This window comes from Larus michahellis, chromosome 16 (genome assembly GCF_964199755.1).
Source record: "Larus michahellis chromosome 16, bLarMic1.1, whole genome shotgun sequence".
In the NCBI taxonomy this organism is placed as follows: Eukaryota; Metazoa; Chordata; class Aves; order Charadriiformes; family Laridae; genus Larus; species Larus michahellis.
Window position 1 is genome coordinate 9,090,248 of NC_133911.1, and position 19,384 is coordinate 9,109,631.

The window sequence follows — 19,384 nt, forward strand, 5'->3', positions numbered from 1 at the left end:
CTAAAATATTTAATTCTAATACACCAGAAAAATCTGTTGTCTTAGAGGACTAGATAGAAGCTGTACACTGTTGTGTGCAAATCACTGTTCCCTTGTGCTGGGATAAATAGCTACGTAATCACACAACTGATAATATACAAACAGATTTCAGAATGGAGAAGCACAGGTTTATAGTTAGAGTCATACCAAGTTTGTAACTATCAAAATATTTATTGGAAATTATAAAATTTAAATAATGGCTATACATTATATACACACAGCTACAATTTTAGAAAATAAGGTTTCGTGGTTGACAAAGTTCAAGAGAAAGTTCAACTACAGCAATACGAAACTTTTCTTGAAATCCAGACTTCATTCTCTACGCTTCAGTTGCTACATCACTTCATTCAAACGCAATCACCGTACTTTACACATTGGAGTTTGGGTACGCTCCTTCAAATAAATAACTTATAAATACAAAAGCTGCGGATTGGGGAACAGGGTTTGACCCCTTTCCTCATTCTTCCTCAAGCTTGTGAGCATTTTTAATGCAAATGATTGTTATTTTACCTCTTCTCTTTCTAAGTAACACACACAAAAGTTGTCCTTACTCAGAAGCGCCATGGAGTCTCCACTACAACGCCAGGAGAGAGAGACGATCTGGAAGTCACCTGCAGAAACAGATCAGAGTTTGTCAGCAAGAAGCTGCCAGTCCGTCCTCGTACGCTGGGAAAAGGCGGCTGGAGTCAGTCACACACAGTGCAGAAAATACCCTCCCCACCTTGGCTCTCCTGCAGCAGTACCAAAACCAAACGCCCCGCTAAGGCTCCCAGTCTGTTCTCCAGTACAGCAGCACGGACAAGCTGCGTTACCGACTTTTCCCCAAACCTACAGTTACTTTGTACTCCCACCGACAAGCACAGATTTTGTAGGCTCATCATTTTAATGCAGACAGGTGCCATGCAGAGCTGCATACCCCAACGATATTGCTGCTCCTTGTGTAGGGAGGAAAAAGTTGAATCTTTGTGATTCCTTTTCTGTTTAATATGCAGAAAGGCATTTCTGGGATCTAGCTAATGGCCATGTATCACTACTGCCAGCCATAAAACTTCTCATCACGCAGGCTGACTTAGAGTTCAGGTGCACATATGTTCTTATCTTTCCCCATCAGATTTACCACGCTCATTTTCCCCCCGTAGTGTTCTGTTGTAGTTCAGTTGTTTTCAGAACCAGAAAACATTCTAGGCATTTCAGTCTTTATGTCAACACCTGGCATTCTGCACAACTACAGCTTCTATGTAAATAAACTGATACCAATATAAATCTTGAGAAAGAATTCAACTACTATACAAATAAAGCAACAATTAAATCCTTGTTAGCCCCTGTGCTATCATGTCTTCATTTCTTGAAGACAGAAAGAGGAGTTTTTAAACGTTTTCAAAAAGTTCCAAGAGCCCATCTGAGCCATTTACATGCTAACGCTCAGACCGATTTATAAGTGGAAAAATATTTGGTAACCAAGCAGCTGGTGACGGCGTGTGGAAGGTACTGCCAGCAGCCTCACCTTCCACTGGAACCTGCACTGCCACGCAGCCGGCTGGGGACCACAGGTAGACTCTGCTGTTCCCCGTACAGACAGCAAGTCGAGCCTGTCGTGGATCCCACTGGAAAGACTGGATTGCACACAGCTGCTCCAAGACCACAAACAGTTTCAGCTTTTGAATGTCCCAGATCCAGACAGCGTTAGGAATGTTATCTGTCAGAAAAGGGAGAGGTAATCATGTGAATACCTGAAGGATAAAAAGATCACGCTTTATTTTAAAGAAATGGGCATTTAGGTGCACCACGAGTTTAACGCCACTAGAGTTTTGCCTAGCAGTGCCTTCAGTTTCACTTTGGAAAAGTTACGAAAAGGATAAAAGAAGTGACTTGGTTTGCGTTCCAGTCCTGCACTGGCTTTTATCAAGTTATTCACAATTACGCTACTGTTGGTGGCTTTTGCCTCTGAACCACAGCTGCATCCAGACATAAACAGCCCTTCAGGACCGTCAAAGGAAAATATTAAACGTTAATTCCATGACTTCCACTATTTGAGGTAACCAAAAGCCCCACTACTACAGGTTGTAAAGAATTCTGCCTTTCAAGAGACACTTGGTGTGATGGGAGGAGGAAGGATTTGTGTATTTCACTTCCTAATACAATGAGCAAGCATACATTTGAAGAAATAAGAAGTATACTGTTTTCATTAAAACCAAAGCCAAGACCAAGTTAACGCACTGATCAGCAGTTCCCACTACTTTACGTACGCTAGAAGACAGGCTGGATTTCCTCTGTAGTGACACGTTTGCACAACAGAGAACTGATTTTAAATAGGGCCACACGTCTTCCCATAGTGAAAAATAACTGGCCAACTATCGCCCTCCTTTCTCTTTTGAGAACACACCACACACAACCAGCAGCTTCCCCCTTTCATATCGAGCAGCAGGAACTCACCATTTTTGGTTGCCAGGAAACAGTTATCTGGACTGAATGCCAACATCCCAATTCCCATTTTGGGATTTGCCCTGTCAGCCACTGGTTTGACATACTGTAAAGAAACTGGCACCTGGGAAATGTCATCTGGAATTTGAAATGAAAGTAGTTTACTAAGGGAGCCTTAGTATTTAAAATATTTAAATTTAATATTTAAAATATTAAAATATTTAAATTCTAGCTGTTAAAAACCCCTCATCTCTGAAGCGATATGACCATATTTTACTCTTCTCCAATATGTTCCAATCAAAAACTTCAGTTGTTTTCAGATACTGCATCTTCACGTTAACAGCTTACTGTTCTTGCCCTTCTACAACAAAAGAAAGGCTGGAAATCCAGGCAAGTCTGCAGATTAAACTACGAAAAAAAGGAAAGATCAAGTTTTCCGCTACCTTTTAACTAGTATTTCAAACAAACACCAGTGCAAAGACAGAGGTGATTTGCAGTACCACAAACAATGAGACAGTAGAAAAAAAAAATTAATCATACCTTGTCTGCCATCTCTTTAATATTTCACAGCCTGTTGTCTGAAGGCAAGTTTAAAGCATTGCTATGACTACAGCTTCTCAGACAGAAGCCAAATGGCCTTCTTCATGCTCTCTTTTTTACATAACCTCACACCTAAGGGATTAATTGCTATCCTATAGCAGACAGCAAGACAGTAACACCTTCTGATGATTTTTTTTTTAATTATTGGAACTGCCACACGCTATGATAAGATTCTTAATTGTTAGGATCAGATGAACTAGTGCAATTATCTGCATCGCATAGATTGAAAAAATCAGAAAAAACATCCACACAATGTTAAGACAACTCTTGCAAGCAGCTCCAAGACTGAGATCTGGCTGCTGTTTCTACACCCAAGCAATTACGGTTCTTTTCTACAATATCCCGCTAGTCTTTAACCTGCCTTGAAGCCACCACGCAGGCAGCATCCCCTCCAGCGGGGCGCTTACTGCCCTCGGAGCTCTTCAGTTATCTTGGGAGCCTGGAGCAGAGCATCCAGAAGACCCGTTCCAGTATCAACGAGGCAGAGCTTGCCTATAATGTTTATTTATAGGAAGACTTCGCGTGGCAAACTCAAGTGTCTCATTTTAGTAAACTTTGGCTTACATTTACTTTGTGTGCTGAAGAGAGAACTAGCCAATGCTCTTGTTGGAGGGAAAGAAAGTCTCTCTGTTTCAACAGATGGGGATTTCTCCACTTCTTTATACACAATCTACAAAGAAACAAGTGAGAGTTCTACAGAAGGGCCTCAGAGAATTTGAACATGGGCTATTACCAAATCATCCCCATCCCACTAACTCATTTTCAAGTGCATTATATCTCAGCATCCCCTGGTTCATCGATGGAGGAAAGGGCTTCAGCTGGCAAATACCAACTCCAGCGTTCTCAGTGAATCATTTGCTATTTGGAACCACAATCAGGAAAACACTCCTGTGACAAATAAACGAACCTTGAAGTCTAGGAAGAATGAGTCTGCCAGAGTACACCTCATTCATTATTCCTGAGAGCTAAATCTGGCAGTACAATAAATCATCTTCATTACAATGGGAACATAGATTTCATTTTTGCAATAAAGAATCTTTAATTGGATACTCTCACAAATAAATGCAAACAAAGTGCAACGCTGCAGAAGGAAATAGCAAAAACATTTTAACAGTGTGACTACAGCGTATTATTCCCAAATACAAGCACCAGGATAAGTGCACCAACTGCAATTCCTGTCTGTATAGTAGAGATTAACAGAGCTATTTCCATTCGTTTTCCATTACATATTTTACACCTAGCTGGAAGGAAGGGCATTTTTCAGCGCTGAGAAGCTTTGCTGAGGTACATTTAATGGGTCGTGCCTTGCTTCTGGTTAAGAGGCATCACCACAGTCACATGAATAGTGCAGACTTACGGTCTACACATGTGAACTCTTCGGGGACTCTGCCCAGACACAGGACTAGTCCCTCCTCTGCAGCGGCACGCAGCACTGCTGCACTCTCTGTTCTTTTACCTTGGCGGATGAGAACAGCTTGTGATTTTTGGAACAAAAGCTACAGCTCTCTGCCTGCTGCCAGCTACCCGGAATCTGCTGGGCCTTGCATATACGTGCGTGCAAGGATAAAAATAAATGATGACAGATGTTTACAGGAAATGCTCTTTAGGTGAGCTGGATGAGCCTGTACATACAAGATGTAAATCTGATCACAATCCAGTTCCAACGCTGTTTAAAGTCACAAATTGTATAAAGCTGAGAGAAATCTCTCCTGTTAAGTTTCCCAGTTGGTCATCATCTGCATAGCCAAATCTGTAACACAATCGCCATCTACATCAAAATACACTGGCAAATGACAGGATCATAGGTGCATATTCCATCAAATTTGAAAGAATTCCTCTATTTTTTCTTACATCCCCAAATGTTCATGCAATTTCCCAAGCCCTGTGTTTATATGAGGAGGGGGAAAAGCAAGGTCTCCAGAATGAAATAATTCTATCTTTCAGATGAAATACTAACATCTTTCAGATACAAATAGCAGCGTCAAAGCACCGCTAATGATTCCATGGGTTTTGGATCCGTACTTACAGTCCTTTTGTTAACAATGGTTGCTGGATGCTCAAACTCTGTGATCTTCTTCCAAGTTACATGGTTCAAGATACGCACCTAGTTCAAGAAAGCATTGCAAGATAGAACTGTTATGACAGAGTTCTACAAATGGTTTAGGTAAAAGAACGAACATAAACATATTTCTTACCTTTTCGTCATAGCTGCCAATTGCCAAAAATTGACTGCTGGGACTCCAGGCGATTGACTTTATGCCTAGTGACCATTCATAAGCCCGGTACGTGGACAGCAGTCTGCCATCAAGGGAGTACAGCAATATTTTATACTGAAAAATAAATAGATTAATTCTAAAGATTAACAATATTGTTAAATCCATAGACAGGCAAAACCATTCCTTCCAAACTCTCCCTGCTTAAAACGCAGCAAGTGAAACACAAAGGGCAGGGCTTGTTATCTGTGACTTGAGACAAGAGGCTCTAGGCTTCCCGCTGGCTCATTTGGCACTCCCAGGACACATCCAGCCTCTCCCCAAGAGCACAAAGGCCCCGAGCCCAATGCTCCACAGCATCAGCAGAGCCTTTATGGAAGACTCGTGCTCCTTCAGCATCTGAAGCCATCCGATCAGGGGTGTACAACCCTGCCCGTTCCCGGGGCTGTTTGCTTTGATCTTGCTGCCCGTAACTTTACAGCTATACCTGGAAGTTCACCTACTCAGAGCAGAAAGGATAGCAATGTATGTATTCCTTGCTAACTTTCTGGATGAGTACCTTAACTGTAAAATTACTGTGCAGTGTAAAATAAAGTGGTAGAAGAGCCTTACAGAAGAATTCTTTCATTATGTCACTAGTGGCTTCTGCAATGATTACAGTAATACTTTTTTTCCCCAAGATAAACAGAAAGAAAGCTAATAAGATAATTTACTGTCATTAAAGATTTACACAACAGTTTGACATACACTTGTGAGGACATCCATTACCAATACAACTAAAATATTTAAAATGGTTTGAGTTCAGCTTTTGTTACGTTTAAAAGAAAAAAATTATAACACTATTTTAGTTACTGCTTTACTGGTGGCTACAAACCAGCTTGAACTCTTCAAGAAAATAATATGCTTCTTCCTCATACCTCCAGACACGTATCCCACGCTGCCAGAACACAGCCATTAGGAGCCCATTCAATCCCAAACAGATCTTGTGTTTCAGTGTCAAAATGCTGCGCCCAAAAGAGAAAACACAAACCCATTTGAAATACTATACTAACAAACACTGTTGCATCTGACCTAACACAGTCCTCAGTTTTATCCTTTTAAGTGCTACCACAAATGCAAGAGCCTTTTGCATGCTAGCTTAGAACAGAAATATTTTCTTTTGCATTAGTATCCTGCATTCACTGTTTCTTTGGTTTGCCTTTACAGAAAAGGCAAAAAGTTGCTCCATCTTAAAATGAACAGTATTTCATAAGAAAATAAAAGCAGTTACACTGAATCAGTCAAGAAATTTAGCTAGCCTAATTCCTTGCCTCAGAAAGGCCGGTACAGGATCATTAGGGAAGAGCTTGGGACCACGACATGCATTTAGTGGTGTTTCCCAAATTTTGCTATCAGCTTCTACTGAGACTCAGAATTCCTGAACTAGAGGTGACACTATGTACTGACTAGTTCTTAATGGGTTTTAATTTCTCAGATCCATCTGGTCCTCTAAGTCACGCTAGTGTGCATCCTCCACAGACTAGTCTCATTGTTAAACAGAAAATATGAGAATTCATATTATACGTCCCAAATGATCACTTTATCAAGCATTTGATACTTTCAATATTAACGTAGGATAGTTTATTGTAAATAAACTCATGCAAGAATTTAAAGGTGAACTTTTGTGTTCCATCAGAAATTCTTTACGCACACCTAGTAAATATTGGCCTCCCGAAGAGAATACTGCTAGGGAAGTCTGCGGGCAGGCCAAGGAAGGAGCCAGGTGCTGGACAGAAAATGCACTGGCAAGTCTAGAACCAGACTACCGAAGTGGCAGAGCCTAAGGCAGCGTGCAACACGTGCTTTAGTCTGCCCAGAAGCGGTGGAAGGCAAGGACCCCTCTTACTCTCAGTAGCTGCCAGTCGCTGCACACAAAGATGCTAATGAAGTCCTTGCAGTCACGTCTTTCTGCTACTGCCATATAGCGGCCATCCCTAGTGAAAGCTATCCCTGCCAATGAGAGAAAGTTCATTAAAATTAAAAAAAAGGGAGAGAGAAAACAAGACAGGATAGCTTACAAATCTTCCATGAAAAGCAGTTATTGCCAACTCAAAGGAGAAGTAAAGACAGAGGGAAAAGCATCTTCACATTAATCAAGGCAAAGCATAGTTCTACTAATTTGCTTGTGTTGGCAATTCTTAAACTCTGAATATATTATTTCTAAGGGTGCAGCTTCACAACTGTTGCAGAACTTCAGCATGCTTCAAAAAACCACGTTTGATTACTGACAGACAGTTGTTTTATAAACCCCACAGATTTCATATAACCAGTTCATTTAGTCTGGCTAAAGGGATTAGCTATGCAAGCGTTGGTACTCCCAACTTCCAGGCACTGGTCCCCATCCACTCTTATTTTATACGCAATACATAATTGTCTTTGTCGTATATGGGCCATTGCTATATACAAGCCTCAGGCAGGAAACTGCTAACCACAGCCATGCGGCTGGACAGCCCTGACACGAGCTTCCCTTTCAAAGCTTTTCTTGTGGAAAAGATGACAAAAGCCACTTTGGATTAGTGTTTTTCATCACCAATGCATCCAGCTCATTTTAATGTCTTAAAGAACCCTTGAGAGGCAAACACAACAGGAAGATGTACATCTGAAGACCAGGCACGTGGCTCAGATGTAACCCTTCAATCCGGGAGAACATGACAACCCCGGGGCACAGGTGGCACACAGGTACCCATCTCAGAGCCGCGTATCCCTGAGGGGAGCAAACCCCTCAGCAGGGAGGGCCCAGAACCTGCTCTGAAACACGTGTTTCTCCATTACACATCAAATTGATTTTCCCCTTCCTGCCATATTAAAAAGATACCACTCCTGCGTTAGATGTGCGACACTTACCCTGCTGACAAGCTTTGGGATACTTGATGTAAGAGACAGATTTCGTACACAAGGACCACACAGTTATCCGCAGCTGTCACAAAGAGAAAGAGACAAGGAAGTTATTTGTTTATTTTTGTAGATAAAAAAAATTGAGTAAATAGAAACCCATAAACCTAATTAAACAACACAAAGTAGATCAATATACCCTCTGTGGTTAATTAAACTGTGTAGCTCTTCTATGTAGCTGAAACACAGAGCCCTGACAAGTAACTGCAAGGAATTCTCTCCCAACTGCCTTCAGTTAGCAAGGTTACGTATTCCAAATTACTGTTACAGGCACACTGAATACTCCAGAGGGGTAGGAGCTGCAGAACACCAACATGGGGAAAAGCTCTTCATCACCATTAAAGTTACTGATATTGGCATGAATCTAGCTACATAATTGCCAAGTATCGCACACAGACACTTTGCAGTTGGAAAAACCACAGTTTTATCGCAGAATCTGGAACAGAGATGAGAAGCTTCTTGCATTTATCAATGGATGAGATGTTACAGCAGCGTAAGAACATCGTATCTCTTGGGACAAGGCTACTAAGCATGAAAATTCAGCTGTATTTTTCAGCTTTTAGACACGCTCAGCTTTGACAGCTAATTTGCATTTTGCTCTCCCCTCCTCAGCCACCCACAAGAAGGCAACATTACGCAATTACTGAAAGAGTTAGAAAAGAGCCAAAATACGCTACGCAAAGCAAGGCATTTAAACATCACGTTTGCGGTATTTCTGGAGGCTTGTGCATCCATAAAACACAAAAACTGCAGAGAAGGCAGTCAGCTGCAAAACAAGCCTCTCCACAGCTCTTCAAGGTCACAGCCTGCATTCTGGAAGCTCTGCGTTGCCATCTGCAGATTATTCAATTAAAAACAAATACTTACTCTCCCTTAGCAACGGCAGCCACACCAGACATATGTGCATTAATCAGTATGTCATGTGAACCTTTGCATTTATATCTGGAGTGAGGAATGTTTCCAGTGTAATTTTTTTCTTGTGTTTTCCTACATTTTATTGCACCAAGGTAAGAGATTCTAGAAGAGATGCAGGTAAAACTATTTTTGCAATAAAGCACCACAGTCATAAAGCTTCCTTTCCCAGAACTACTGCACAACAAAATTAGTTCTGATTCATTATATATGTAAAACTTCAGCAATATCTACCATCTCCTTATCCTCCTGCAGCGGGTGCAGCCCATTCCCCGGCAGTCTTGGGCAGAAGTTTCTGCTACACTTTTTTGCACATTTGTCCTCAATACACATTTTCCTTCCCTGAAGAAACTGGTACTACTCAATGGTGACAAAGGACTCCAAGGCAGCAGCATCCCATGTACGTGTTCTACCTGGCATCACTACAGGCTGCGTTGCAACAGAACTTGGAGGGTTTTTTCATTGTTGACGTCATAATTTTTGCCAGAAAGCACGATTCAAAGAATTGCCACGGTGTCCAAACCAAGTTACAGAATCCTAATTAATGCTGCCTCCCTCCAGAGATACATGGAGTTCCAAAGCGAGAGAGCAGCATTAGCTGTTCTCCCTACTGCTTTTTATATACAGAAGAAAATTTTGAAATTTGAAGAGACAACACAGAAATCAATTATTATTATTTTTAATTTACTACAGGAAAGAGCACAAACAGACCAGATTCCAGTCTGCTTCTATCCAAAATCAGAAAAAATACTGGACCACTACGTAATGCTCTTCCTTTATTTTACAGGTATGAAATTACAGCTAGACATCTGCAGTACCGCCTTTAAGTTTAGCAGGTCTTAGAGGAATCCACTAGATGAACAACATTAATCAAGTTTTATTACTGCAACTGCTCACTTCCGGACATACAAAAATACAGCATTGTTAGCCTGCTCTTCACGCAAGATTTACTTTAAAAATACCAACACAATGCCTACTCACATTCTTCTATAGCAACTGCAATAGTGATATGCCGCTTGCTCCTATTAATTGCAGTGTTAAATGAGCTTGCTGCTGTTCCTCCCTTGACCAAAACACGTGGCATACACAACACGCATTCTACAGCCACTTAATATCAAGCTTAGCAGCTGCAAGCTTTGAATGCTGAGGTCCGGATCATAATTTTTCCTGACAAAGGCATCCAAGTTTACATTTGTGCTGCTACTTGGCCTCACAACCAACTCACCTGGCCTGCTGCGCGTCAGACACGCTTATCTCCTGGACCACAGAGGCTGGCTCAGAGCCCCAGAACAAGGCTCCCATCAAGCTCAAGTACATCAGAACAGAAAAATCTCTAGCGGTGAGAAAGAGCGTATCACGTGCAGAGCTCCTACTGTCACCTCTGCCTCGCCTGACACTCCACTGCGGAAGAGAAAAGGCAAGCGCATCTTCATTTTGAGAAGTCTTTCTGCATCCATCTCTGCTTCACCCTTGGGTGCAGCCCTCTCTGTGCTGTTCAGACAGCACCTTCTCTAAAAGGGCCGAGTTCTGTAACTCCCCAGAGAAGACACTAATCATGTTTTCCCTGTTCATGCTTGTCTTGTTGCACTTAACTGCTGAGCATGCGCTTCACTGCCACCGAAAGTTTCAGTAACGTTAAACGCTGACGTTGTTGGAGTAGCCGTGTATTGCCCAGGTACCTCCCCACCACATCATTTCTAGCAGGTACGACAGAAATTGCAATAATGCCATTGCAGCACTGGGGAGAGACTACGGAACACAACCAACACACCCCTGTGGAGGGCTGTTTACACCCAGTCAACAGAAGACCCACAAAAATATACCTTTGAAAACAAAGGCCTAAGATTGTATTGGATGCCTACAACCCTTTGATAACCAAAGCTCTTCAGATTTGATCTACAGCAGTGACAGCAGGCTCATAACAACTATTAAGATCCTCTACTCAACTCCAGGCTCTCTCCCACGAAGGCTGCATGCTAGCAAGGGAAGCAAGCTATATTCTATTTGTATACACTCAAACATTTTTATGAACTGAGAAAATTACATTATGTGCTTAACATATGAACTTCACACCTATCTTAGATGGATTAACAATATGTTTACAATTAAATTGCGACACAAAGGGAGACCCTTCATATTCCCAACTGGAACTGAAACATTAACCCACAATCTTGCCCAAGCTGCCAATCTAAACTAGAGAAAGATTTCACAGCTAGCAGATATGATTATGAGAGACAGAAACATAAAATGTACAGACGGTGAAAAAAAGAAAGCCAAACACTTTAAAAATTACAAAAAATCGCATTGCTCTTATTTGCTTTTCTCAGAGACACTGTGGGGAAGGGACAATGGCTTTTACAGCAGAATAGATCATGATCAATTAAGTCTGCAGCAAGCACTTCACTGCTCATTTCGAGGGGTACTTTCTCTTTAGTGCAGATGACTCGATTAAGTGGAGTTGTCAAACTCAAATCCCAATGATAATGGTGTCTGAGAAGTTTTCAGCTGTTGTTTTGCAGTGGAAAACCAAACCAAAAGCAGAAGCATTTTTAAAATAGCCTAAAAACAGCTGAGAAATAAAAAGTATTTAGATGGTAACGTGATAAACAGTCTCCAGTGCTGGTGGGTTCAGGCCTACATCCCAATGTTGACAGCTATAGGCAGGTGTAGGACTGGTGATTTTCACTAGATAAAAACACACTTTTAAACAACCTTGCATCTCAAATGACTGTCAACTTTTGTCCCAGACTTGACTGGGTCACAAGGCCTCCTTACATAGCAGTGTCTGTCAGCACCGGATTTCAGAAGATTATTCAGAGCACATTCCTCGACAGAAAGCATTTTTCAACCAATGTAGCCATTTACAGTTACTAAGGATTAGCGCCAATATACACAGAAACACACACTTTTTTCCCCGCTGCTGTAGTACGAAAGGAGCTTCTTAATGCTTCAGTACCTAAAATGGTAGTGGAGAAAATACAATATCTGTAGTTTATAAGTATGTCTCTTAAAAGAAACACTCGAGAACAATGCTGCTGATCTTCAAACTATTTATCACAAAACATGAGAGTCATGAAGAAGCAGAGGATCCATTTGCTTTCTCTGTATCTTTTATCTGCAGCTCTTGTTTATGCTCTACATGTGCCTATGAATTCAGGTGGAACGATGGCACTGTAAGAGGAAAGACACCTGGTACGACACCTTCCGTGGGACAAACTGATAATGCGGAATCTTCCAGCAGTCAGCTTGCTGTGTTACACACTGCAGAACTGCCTCACGGACTGGATTTCAGCAGGAGAGGAAGCACCCACTACAAAATAAGTGACAAACGATAGCTACGGGACAACAAACTACTTTCCAGTGCACTGCATGAATCAATATAATTAACACGGTGCTCCAACTCTTCAGATTCCAGATAGACTTTACAGAGCAGGATTTCAAATGTGTTTTTCCAACTAATTTAGATTTGCTCTTGATCAGTTAAATGAGGGAAAAGAATACCTCCAGTTTTTTTCCCCCAAAAAAACCCTGATTTTCCTAACAGAACTGTACTCTAGCTTGGTATAAATAAGGTGATGAAAAATCAAGTCGAAACTATTCTGACCACTTCTCACATGTACCTGTAAGATATAAGCAGACAATTAAAGAAAAAAAAAAAAAGCCTTTGATTTTGGAAGTACCTTTGAATATATCCAGCTGCCCAAAACTGGGGTTTGCCTGGCAAAACCAAGCAAGTCTGTATCTCACCTTGCAGAGAATCCTCCATAGCAAGAGTTTAAGGAACCAGCCTACATATTTTCTACATTTCAGCAGGATTTCCATCCTCGATGCAGACAGAATGACCCCTCCACACATAACACTTAAGCTAATATACAGCACAAAGATGCTTTCGAAATTTGGGGGCAAGTAACTCAGTACTAAACACACTTTTGTAATTAAGCACAGTAAATTCCTCCACATCTGCCAGTAATCCATTATTGTGAAAAACAATCCACTATCAAGTGAAAGGAGAGTGTCTCTATATACCTCCTCTGATAAGCCTGTACCATTTAGTTGCCTTGTACGTCATGCTGTTTATTGCAGTAAATGTGTAAAGATTTAGACAGGTACCTGTGCCATTCAGTATTACTGTACATTGTGTAACAATTCTGGGACCCGAAAACCTGCGCATTATTACAGACTCATCTCCAATAAAATGACTGCATTTGCAGAGTTATGTTAATATTAAGTGCATATAGACCATGGCTGCCCATCTCAAAAGACTGAACAGAGTGAAAATGGACTTTGGAAACGCGTGTCACAATTCTGCTGCCCTCACCTCAAGTTAGGAACTGCACACCAATCACATCAAAAACCCCACAACACTATTCACTATAATGCTGACCACAAAAAGGATGTAACTGCAAGTTAGCAGATGAATAATTGTTCTGAGGCACTAGTAAGTATGGATGGCTAGGAATAAATTAGCACGACCATATCCTTTAAAAAAAATTCTAGGAATAAGAAAGTTATTTGTGAGCTTACAGTGGAACTCACATGTTGACCTGAAGAATTACAAGTATGAGTAATTAGTTGGTGCTGTTTGAAAATGTCAGGCTACCAAAGCCAAGCTGCAGTAGTTGACAGGGAACCCCTAAGGCCTCCAAGCAACCGCTGAATTTGATAACATACATAACACACCAATATTAAGTATCCTGACAGTTTCTGTCTCGAGCACTACTCGCGCCTGTCCCACCAGACTATGGATTTAGCAGAGCAGGAGTAAACACAACTCAGACAGCGGCATAACCCAGGCAGCTGTCTGACAAAAGCTAATTTAGCAACCTGTTTACAGCTGGAAAGAAAACTTATCCCAACACAGATGCCAACTTGGCAAAGGCTTAATGAAATCCTCTAAGGTCAAACCAAGTTCTGTTGGGAGGCAATAAATACTTGCTAGTCCACCCCCACATGCACGTGCCATGAGATACTCACTTGTAGCACATAGCACCAGCCCTCAGTTTGGGTTACTGACTACCGCGCTTCTGCCTGACCAGCAGGCATGTCTTTACTGACTTCAGGTTGAAATTCTGGACCCATTTTTTTATTTTAATACTACCAAGGCCATTCATTCCTGGGAAAAGTAAGGCCTAAGTTTATCACTCCTCCAAACCCACTATCTAAAGGGGTAGGAGAATGGAAAAAGATTGCTTTACAGACAGAAAACCTCTACCCCAGGTCAGCACTAAAAATCCCTGCGGGAGAATTCTGCCCTGTGTGCATCAGGAACAGTACCGTAGCTGTACACAAGCTTATCCACAGCTCCCTTGAGAGCACCAGGATCTGCGCTAACTCCAGTCCACACACACAGATGACAAGGTCCCCCATCTATCTTCCATTGACATTGGTATTTGCACAAAAAAAGGAAAAATCTTGCAGTGTAACATTTGAATTCAGTGCTAGCCAGGGTTATGACACAATAACCTGTCATCTAAAATCCATCTATAGCTTTGAAAAGATTAAATACAGCAAAGAGGAAGATGTCTTGCATGTAGTTCTTTGCTATTTTCTGACTGTTCTTCATTGTACCGAACAACATGAACTGTCGGCTCTAATCCAAAGACCGTAAAGGTGGAGAGTCAGACTTCCACATGCCTCCCAACAAGCTCAGTATCCAGCATCCACAAACTGATTTGGATTCTACCTTAGCGTAAATTCCAGAATATGGCTCTCAACCATAAGCGCTTACAGGCATTTGAATTTTGAAAGCAGTTCTATCAACAGCAGTCTGACTCCTATGTGTAAAATCAAACAATTATGAAAGTATTTACAGGATATGGATCTAAATCTCATCTCACAAGTCAATAAACCTAAGACCATACTTTTTTAATTCCATGGCCACTCTTAAATGTTTATGGTTTGGGGGTTTTTTTGCAAGAACTGCTGAGCCTTCCGTAAGCTACAACCAACAAATCTGATTTCTAAAATTGCTTCACTGAATGCCAGTTATCCCTAAACTTTTCTCACATAATTTTGTGAGAAAATTACGCTCAAAGCTAAGTGTCCATTTTCTATCTTATCATCAGAAGCAAGAGGAAAAATTGTTAACAGAAGAACTAACATCTAAACTGGAATTAACCTAGGTTACATATATGAATACAGGAGAACTATTCCCACATTCTTTACACCACTACAGCTTTAAGAGCTTTAAGTTATTTTAAGAGGCAAAGGGCAGACAGTGACATCTGATACTGTCGAGAGTAATCATGACTTCACACTTACATGGAACTCTGTTGTATTGAGAATGTGACGACCATCCGGACTCCAGCATGAAGCCACCAATCCTGCTGAGCCCTCGTCTATCTTACAGTGCCAGTCTGGCTGCTCCAAGGACCAGACCTAGGGTGGAGAGGAAACCAAACAGACACCAGCTCATCAAAACCTCTGCTTACAAGAGTACACTACAGCTGAGAAAAGGTTCCTGCATCGCATACCAGAGAGGGCAGGAAACCTCTGAAAGCCTGTGGCCATGAAGGACTGGCGCTGGATCCCACTACAAAAGTAAGCCCCACACCTCTGTGTGTCAGTAAGAATTATAAAGTAAGATGGCTTGTTTGTTTGGTTTTTTTCCTGTGACAAATATTCTGGACATCCAACACTAAAAAAAAAGGTTTAGTCCATTTAACAAGTTTGCATGTATTTATTTCCTAGTGAACTAAGAAATCACTAAGACAATCTCCAGCTTTTATTAGTTTTGATACTTATTTTTATTCTAAATTTGGGGGTTGGTTTTGGTTTTGTTTTTTCAAACTAAGATGTTTGTCATGGTTTTAAAAATAATGGCATGCTGGGTTATCCTCAAACCGTGCATTTTCAATGACAATGTCAGTTACTTCAGCAAAAGCATTGAACCAGCACTTGCTGTTAAGAAGCTCTCACTGAGTGAGAGCACACACAAATCCCCACTAGGAAACACACTCTGTCTTGCTTTTGTCCTTACCTGAACAATCCCTCGCTTGTACATGGCACATAATATGAACAGGGAATCAGAGGACCATTCGATATACTGGATCTGATCCAGGCAAGTGTAGAGCTGGAGGATCTGGAGGGTGTTCACATCCCGGACCACCAGACGGTACTGCACGCACGAAGCCTGGACAAGAGCAAACCCAGAGCTGAGCCAGGGAACCGACCCCGGCCGAGGACCATGGCCGTGCCCATGCCGGGACGAAGCGCTGTGCGAGCAGGGCTTTTAATTTCAAAAGGCTTGACGTGTGCCACGCTCTACTGCAAACTACAGCAAAAATAGTTAAATCAGGAGGGAAGGGGGGGTGCGTGTGTGTATATTAATGCAGAGAATCCTCGTTCATTCCGGTTAACTAATTCTACTTTAAAAAAAATTATTCTTTGCCTCATAACTATTATTTTAACTGATTAACCTTAATCAGGTCTCCATTATAGAGACCCTTGTGGAGTAAAAGCCTCTCAGCCAGCAAGCCGTCCCGCACACATAGATGAGGTTTTGTTATCGCCGCTTCTTCAGGGCCCGGCCCGGGCAGCCTGAAGGCCGGGCCGAGGCGGGGGGACGGGACACCCTGCCCCGGGGGGGAGCCTGCCCTACCCCGGGGGGGTTCCCCGGGGTCCCGGCGCTGTACCACACATGAAGCTGGTGCCTGGCGATCGCCAGGCCCGGGCCCAGGGTTCCCGCGCTACCGCTTCACCCAACGGTCTCCTCAGGCCGCGGAGCCGCCGGGAGCGCGGCCCCGGTTACCCCCTATCCCCCGCAGGCGGCGGCCCCTACTCACCAGGCACTTGCCGTCGGGGGAGAACCGGCCGAGGAGCCCGGAGAGCTTGAACAGCTCCGAGAAGTCCATGGCGGGGCCGGGGGGGGGCGGGACGGGGCCGCTCCGCGGTTCAAACCCGCCCGCGCCGCCCGCCGCCCCGGCCCGCGCCCCGCGCCGGAAGCGGGCGGAAGGGGCGGGAGCGGTGTAGCCAGGGCGGCCAATCGGAGCAGGTGGGCGGCGCCCCACGGCGCGCCGGGAGTTGTAGTCCCGCGGCGGGGCGGGGCCCGCGGGCGGCGGGAAGCGGGCGGGAAGCCGTCTCGCGAAAGTAATTGTTATGCAAATGAGGCGTTTAATGAGACGCGCCCGGCCGCTCCGGCTAATTACTCCTCCCGGCTAATTACTGACAGCGACGGGAGAACAGGCGGGGTGTCCTGCAAGGTTCCCCAGCTGGGACAGAGGGACTGCGGATTGCAGTAGAAATACGCCAGTAAACAGGATGCTGATTGGAATTCGAATGAATAAATAAATTAAGTTTGGGGAGAAGGAGCGCAGGGTCGCGGCTGAGGGGCAGGAGCCCGGGTGTCCCTTCCTAGGGTACAGATCCCTTTGGGAAAGCCCCCAGAGCAGTGGCTGCCAAGCCTGGGCGCAGGACAGAGGATGTTTGTGTCCTAAAAATGGTCCTTCGGGCACCGAGCACAAAAGCTGGAGGCCACCGTGTCCCTTCTCTGCCAGCCAGCACTGGGGGGGGTACACAGTCCTCCTCGCTGGGTCCTACCAGCCTGTCCCCCCGACATTTGGGGGTGGCAGCCAGCCCCGTGTGGCTAGCAGCCCAGCTGCCGTGGCCAGTGAGAGCGGCGCTCCGGCGGGATCCCACCTCCTTCTTTGGGGAGTGCATTCACTGTCATTTAAAAAATAAACCTCGGGATCAGAACAAACATCCGAGTCCTGTTCTCGTTACGGTTTAGGCATTTATCCCCCCAAAAGTGGTTGCAGCGACTGCGATGTGTTTCGGGGCTGGTAAAAGCGTCTGTTTTCTGGCGCTGCCCGTGAGGCAGGGACAGGAGGTGACAGCTGCTCTGCAGCCACCATCTGCCCCGGCCGGCCCCGTGCGGGCGCCTGCGGGCAGGGGGTGGCTGCGAGTCTCCAAATGGGGCCGGGTGACCCCAACGTGCAGCCGATGGTCTCCCAGCAATGACACCGCTCCCCCCGTTCTCCCCAGCGCAGGCTTTGGGGCGAGCGGCCAGCGAAATGGTAGCTTTTGAGACGGTATGTCAGTGAGTCTACGCAATGCAGATAGTTGGAGTCTCCTGGCTGGTGGGTTTTTATCAGAAATGTTCCATCTTCACCCACTGTCACTCCCCTTGTGTCCTGACAAGCCATTTTCCCCAGCATGGGATGCAGCGGGGTGAAGCGCGGGGCCCTGGCTGGTCCCTGGGCAGGCTGTCCCGGTCCCCCGCGCCCCTGGAGAGATGAGCTGGTCATTGAGACCAACGCAAGCACAAAACCAACCCAGCCATCAGCGTGGTGCGGGGAAGAGCCTCTCTCAGAGCGGCGGTCTACGTCTCCTTCCCCTCTCCATCGGGATTAACCCCCAGCAGCGGCCTCGGGCGCAGCGCTGTTGGGGGGCTGCTGCCGCCGCAGCCCAAAGAGGCAGCTTGCCCCCGAGTCACTTTGGCACTGGTGACCAGCTTAATTCCCCGGCACGCTTGGCTGAGCATTCCCCACCCCCTTGCAACTGCCTCCTATTCCAGGAAGGAGCGCGCAAGCCTTTGCCTCACTTTTCACATAGCTTTCAACAGCTCCAATGTCATTGCCTAGGCGACCGGGACGCTACTTGATTGTAGTGCAGTAAATAACGTAGATCCTCAATCCCAGGCCGCTCCTGTCCACGGGAGACCTCCGGGGGAACTCGAAACGCTTGGGGAGCCAGAGCAGGTAGGAGGAAAAAAAAAAATGACAAAAGGAAACCCCTCGCTATTTGTGTGTGTGAGTTACTCAGCACGACCCTCTCTGGAGTGCTCGATAACGCAGCTGGGAGATGATTTGTGGCTGCTTTGCTTTGCAGACTACTTACACAGCACTGAAGCGGCTTGGAAAGTTTGCTCCCAAGTGCCTTAGATCCGGAGTTAAAGCATTTGTGGAGGAAAAGCTGTCCAAGCCTTAAATGGGAAAAGTAGAGTGGGGCTGGGTACCGTCGGGATACTGGGGCTGGGTATCGTCGGGATGCTGGGGTTGGGTATCGTTGGGATGATGGGGCTGGGTACCATTGGGATACTGGGGCTGGGTATCGTCGGGATGCTGGGGCTGGGTACCGTCGGGATGTTGGGGTTGGGTACCGTCGGGATGCTGGGGCTGGGTACCGTCGGGATGCTGGGGCTGGCCACCCACTGCCGCGTCCCTACGCAGGGCCGATGCTCAGCTGCCAGGGAGGGAGGGGGAGTTGGCTGGTTTAGCCTCCTGCCCCGTCACGAACTGCCTGTCCACAACTCCATCCGTCAGAGAGGA

At 44.6% G+C, this 19,384-nt stretch overlaps 2 protein-coding genes across 3 annotated transcripts in view; one reads left to right on the forward strand and one right to left on the reverse strand.

The window, feature by feature from the left end:
- Window positions 1–150: 150 nt before the first annotated feature.
- WRAP73 (WD repeat containing, antisense to TP73) lies at window positions 151–17,233 on the reverse strand. The gene is made up of 12 exons (XM_074560511.1): window positions 16,901–17,233; window positions 16,096–16,248; window positions 15,378–15,494; window positions 8,157–8,229; window positions 7,159–7,262; window positions 6,191–6,277; window positions 5,256–5,390; window positions 5,087–5,164; window positions 3,625–3,730; window positions 2,473–2,598; window positions 1,544–1,735; window positions 151–650 (listed from the first exon to the last, which is right to left on the reverse strand). Exons 1-12 carry the CDS (start codon window positions 16,967–16,969, stop codon window positions 541–543), a joined length of 1,350 nt encoding a protein of 449 aa, XP_074416612.1. The 5' UTR covers window positions 16,970–17,233; the 3' UTR covers window positions 151–540.
- Window positions 17,234–18,715: 1,482 nt separating this feature from the next.
- TP73 (tumor protein p73) overlaps window positions 18,716–19,384 on the forward strand; it is a 32,710-nt gene continuing 32,041 nt past the window's right edge. Inside the window, exon 1 of one of the 2 annotated variants that reach the window (XM_074560437.1) lies at window positions 18,716–18,814. The gene's annotated coding sequence lies outside the window, so the exon portion shown is untranslated. The remainder of the gene's footprint in view (window positions 18,815–19,384) is intronic. The other variant, XM_074560438.1, reaches the window with a different exon arrangement.

Excerpts from the sequence above, each read along its gene's own strand:
- WRAP73 (XM_074560511.1), bottom strand. The coding sequence starts at position 16,969 with ATGGACTTCTCGGAGCTGTTCAAGCTCTCCGGGCTCCTCGGCCGGTTC. Across the intron at positions 8,230-15,377 it reads TCAATACAACAGAGTTCCAT|CTGCGGATAACTGTGTGGTC; the intron begins GTAAGTGTGAAG and ends TCTTTGTGACAG. Across the intron at positions 3,731-5,086 it reads CCATTGTTAACAAAAGGACT|ATTGTGTATAAAGAAGTGGA; the intron begins GTAAGTACGGAT and ends GTTTCTTTGTAG.